The 4,244-nt window shown below is 50.1% G+C and overlaps 1 protein-coding gene across 1 annotated transcript; it reads left to right on the top strand.

Annotated features, from left to right (window-relative positions):
• The first annotated feature begins 2,833 nt into the window (after positions 1 to 2,833).
• LOC141372279 (endogenous retrovirus group K member 13-1 Env polyprotein-like) lies at positions 2,834 to 4,228 on the top strand. Its single transcript, XM_073890790.1, has one exon. It carries the CDS (start codon positions 2,834 to 2,836, stop codon positions 4,226 to 4,228), a length of 1,395 nt encoding a protein of 464 aa, XP_073746891.1.
• The last annotated feature ends 16 nt before the right edge of the window (positions 4,229 to 4,244 follow it).

Raw genomic sequence — 4,244 nt, 5'->3', positions numbered from 1 at the left:
AACAGGGACCTGAGCACATGAAAGAGGATCCTGGACACTGACGTTGCAAACATTCAGGTAAGAGAACCGGTCCTTTAACCGGCACGACAGGAGTAAGAAATTATGGGACAAAGTCAGTCCGCTAGTCATGCATATTTTCTGTGGACCCTGCAGGTTTTATTGGCAGAGAGGGGACATAAGGTGTCTTCCTCCACACTGCAGGAATTTTTCAGGAACATAAAAGATTTGTGCCCTTGGTTCCCACTAGAAGGGACAGCAAACCCAGAGGATTGGAAACGGGTGGGCCAAGAGATGAAAAATCAGATAAAATTGCGGGGCTCCAGCGCCCTACCGCCTAACACAATGGGCCTTTGGTCTCATATTTGTGAAATCCTGGAGCCACAACAAAAAATTAAGCTGATATCTTTAAAATCATGGGTTGAAGATGAGGAAAAAGATCCTATTAAAGTACCCCTGACTCCCACTGGGGTATCCTCTTTTGAGATTCTGGGCGATGATGTCAACTTACCCACCCAGGAGCCTTTCCCTCCTCCACCACCGCCTATGCCCTTGGCAGGGAAAACCCCTAAGGCTCAGAGTGGTGGGGATGAATTTGGCAACGATGATGTTTATCTCGATGATGACCCCATTCTGACTATGCCCACATCGTTGAAATCGGTCCTGCCTGCAGTCACAACCTCTGGTCAAGGGATTAATTCCGTGACTAAGAGCACTCAAACTAGCACGCTGCAGGCTTTTCCCATTATGACCAATCAGCAGAGCGCTGCCAAGTCCTCTGTATCCAACATTAGCCCTTTACAGAGAACTTTACTAACAGCGCAGCAAGCGGGAGAGGACGTGGGAGAGTTTAATGCCTACCCAGTAACCTTACAGGGAGGCCAACGGACATATACTGCCCTAAATTTTAAAATGTTAAAAGACTTAAAGGCTGCCTGTAGTCAGTACGGGGCCACTGCTCCCTTTACCCTATCCATGATGGAGAACCTTACCAGAGAAGCTCTTTGCCCAGGAGATTGGAAGGTTGTTGCCCGGGCTTGCCTTAATGGGGGAGATTATTTGTTATGGAAGGCCGAATTCGAAGAAAAGTGTAATAATCTGGCTATCTATAACAGAAGGACCCAAATCCCTGTCTCATATGAGATGTTGGCTGGTACTGGAGCTTATTATGAAGTGGGTAACCAAATACATTTCCCTGAGATTGCCTATGTTCAAATCAATGAGGCTGTTTTGACTGCATGGAAAAAGTTACCGACCACTGGCACAAGGACAGAGGAATTATCTAAAATAAGACAGGGGCCCGATGAACGCTATCAAGACTTTGTTTCACGGCTATTACAAGCCGTAAGTAGAATTGTTGTAGATGGGGAGGCAAAAACTATTATAGTGAAGCAGCTAGCCTTTGAGAATGCCAATTCAGCATGTCAGGCGGCCATAAGGCCTTGGAAGTCCACGGGCACCCTTGAGGATTTTTTGCGGCTGTGTGCAGACATTGGTCCCAGTTATGTACAAGGGGTGACTTTAGCAGCGGCCCTTCGAGGAATTCCTCCGCAGCAGCTACATTCACAACTTCTTAAAAAACAAAAGGGAAAGTCCCCAATGAATTCTAAAGCTCGCATGCCCTGCTTTCTATGCGGGGAACTTGGACACTTTCGTAATGAATGCCCTAAGGGCTCAAGACAAGCCCCATCTTTCAACTTTCCCTCGGGGAACCCCCCTAATAAGCCACAGCCACCTTCTGTGTGTCCCAGATGTATGCGGGGACGGCACTGGGCCAATGAGTGTCGATCAAAAACTGACCGCTTTGGCCGCCCCCTGCAGCAGGGAAACTCCCAACGGGGCTTCCCGCAGCCCCACCAAACAATAGCGGCAATGCTCTCCCCCCCATCTCTGAGGTCAGAGCCAACACGGCAGACCTCCCTGGGATTGAATCCCTTCACCGAGGCACCCCAGCCAGTGCAGGATTAGATCTGGCCCCAAACAGCTCTGTTTATTTAGAAGCTGGCATGCCCCCTCAACCAATAAGTACAGGAATATGGGGACCTCTCCCCCCAAACACATGGGGCTTATTATTAAGTAGATCTAGTTGGACCCTGAAGGGCTTAATAGTATATCCAGGAGTCATTGATGAAGATTATACAGGGGAAAATAAAATATTCACCTCACTTACACCTTTCATTAGTACTCTTTGTTTTAAATTTTTTGAATGTTGACTCGGTTGGCCGCACTGCCGCCGAACGTTTTTGGCAGCCTGAGCGGGCTCCCCTCCTCTATGCCAAGTGGCGTGACCCCGCCACCGTGGAATGGAGGGGACCCGACCCGGTCCTACGCCAGGGCCGAGGATACGCTTGTATCTTTCCCCAGGACGAGGAGACGCCCCGCCTCGGATCAGAGGAAAATAACATGGGGAGACATCAAAGCCCTGACCGCTCGAGCTGAGGCCACCGTGCGTGAGTCGGGCCAGCCAGTCACGGCTGTTGCCCTTTTCCTTGCCATGCTATCACTTTTAACCCTTGACTCTGCCCAGGCCTCTCCTTACTGGGCTTTTGTCCCGGATCCTCCTACCGCGAGGGCGGTCACCTGGAAGGATCCCTCACCCAAGGTGTTTACTAACTTCACAGACATTTTTGATGGGCCTGAGATTTCCGGCCTCACTCATGCCGTGGCGCCTTTTAACTGGACCAGCCTGGCTTCTGCCCCCCCCATTTGTTTCCAGGCCATCGATGGCCCTGAGGCGCCCCATTATGGATGCGTGGTCACTTCACCAGTCTCCCGAAGAATCCGCTCTTGGTATGGAACTGAGCCACCCAGAGGAGACACTTTGACACCTCAGGTAATGGTGGAAAATTGGGACATCAACGAGGTTGTCCTTCAACATCAACGGCCCCTGCCTGTTGGCCGTTTCGGACCCGCTTCCAGATCCCTTGAGACCCCATACCTTGACTATCCCCTCTGCAAATCTGACTTAACGTGGAAAACCTACGGACCCTCTTGGAAAACCTGCGTTCATCACAACCCAGAGATTGTGACTCCCCATGGCATACCTGATACTTATATAATTGTCTGGTCAAAAGACGGGGATCTCCCTTTGCGCCGCTCCCCCCCGCTTTCAGAATATGGGCCATACGACCACAATAATTCTGCTCCCGGGGGACTGCTATCACTGGGGAGGATGAGACACCCGGACTTATGGAAAATTGTTGCGGCCATGAGAGATGTTAAAGCTAATTCATCTCTTTTCCCTGGTTTCCCCACGGGCCCATTGACCTTTCAAATTCGGGCATGTCTTTCCCCACCGTTTCTGTTTGTGGTGGGGGACGGGTCCGTGGTGCCCGAGGTTAAGGCCAATAGAACCCTTTACAAAATAACTTGTGAGGAATGTTATCTCACCAACTGTTTGCCTTTACCCGGCGCCCCAAATCCAACAAAGATGGTTTTTCTAGCCATGCGGCCCCCTTATCTAATGATGCCTGTAGAGGTGGGGGGGCCCTGGTATAGAGATTATGGCTACCAATTTGCACAAGAACTGGAAGGCCTACTTAGTCGGAGACGACGCTTCCTGGGCCTCCTGATAGCCGGCATCACTGCCTTGGTGTCCCTGATAGCCTCGGCTACTGTTTCCACGGTGGCGCTGTCCCAAGGCATACATACGGCCTCCCATGTAAATAGCTTAGCCCATAATGTCTCCCAGACCCTCGCTACACAAGGAAGTATAGATAGAAAAATTTTGGCTCGCCTAGATGGTCTAGAACAGGCCGTCGAGTACCTGGGCACCCAATATTCAATGTTACACACTCGTCTGTCCTTTGTATGCCACGGCGGGTATGGTTCCATTTGTGTAACCCCCTTAAAGGCTGACAATGTCTCCTGGGAAACGGTGCAGAGGCACTTGCAAGGTATCTGGCATGAGACAAATGTAAGCCTAGATCTGCTTCAATTGCAAGAACAAATAAACAATATAGCCTCCTCCCATCTGCATGTAGTCACCCCCGGAGACATGGCACAATCCTTTCTACAAAAGCTACAGGGGTTTAACCCCTTTAATATCCTCCAACATTCCTTTTGGATTATGTGTGCTCTGGTTGTAGGGGTAATCTTATTACTCTGCTTATGGTGTGCTTGGAGTCGCTGTCTGTTTGCTTTCATGGCTAGTACCCAAGCAAATGTACACATGTTGCGTTTAAAGATAAAAGGGGGAAATGTCGGGAGCCATGAGCAACAAGGGGGTTAATCAGGTAGAGCAAAGG

This window comes from Callorhinus ursinus, unplaced genomic scaffold, assembly GCF_003265705.2.
Source record: "Callorhinus ursinus isolate GAN/ISIS: 27379988/994484 unplaced genomic scaffold, GSC_fseal_2.0 scaffold4357, whole genome shotgun sequence".
In the NCBI taxonomy this organism is placed as follows: domain Eukaryota; kingdom Metazoa; phylum Chordata; class Mammalia; order Carnivora; family Otariidae; genus Callorhinus; species Callorhinus ursinus.
The sequence above is the reverse complement of the archived record's forward strand: the minus strand, read 5'-3'. Positions and strand labels throughout refer to the sequence as shown.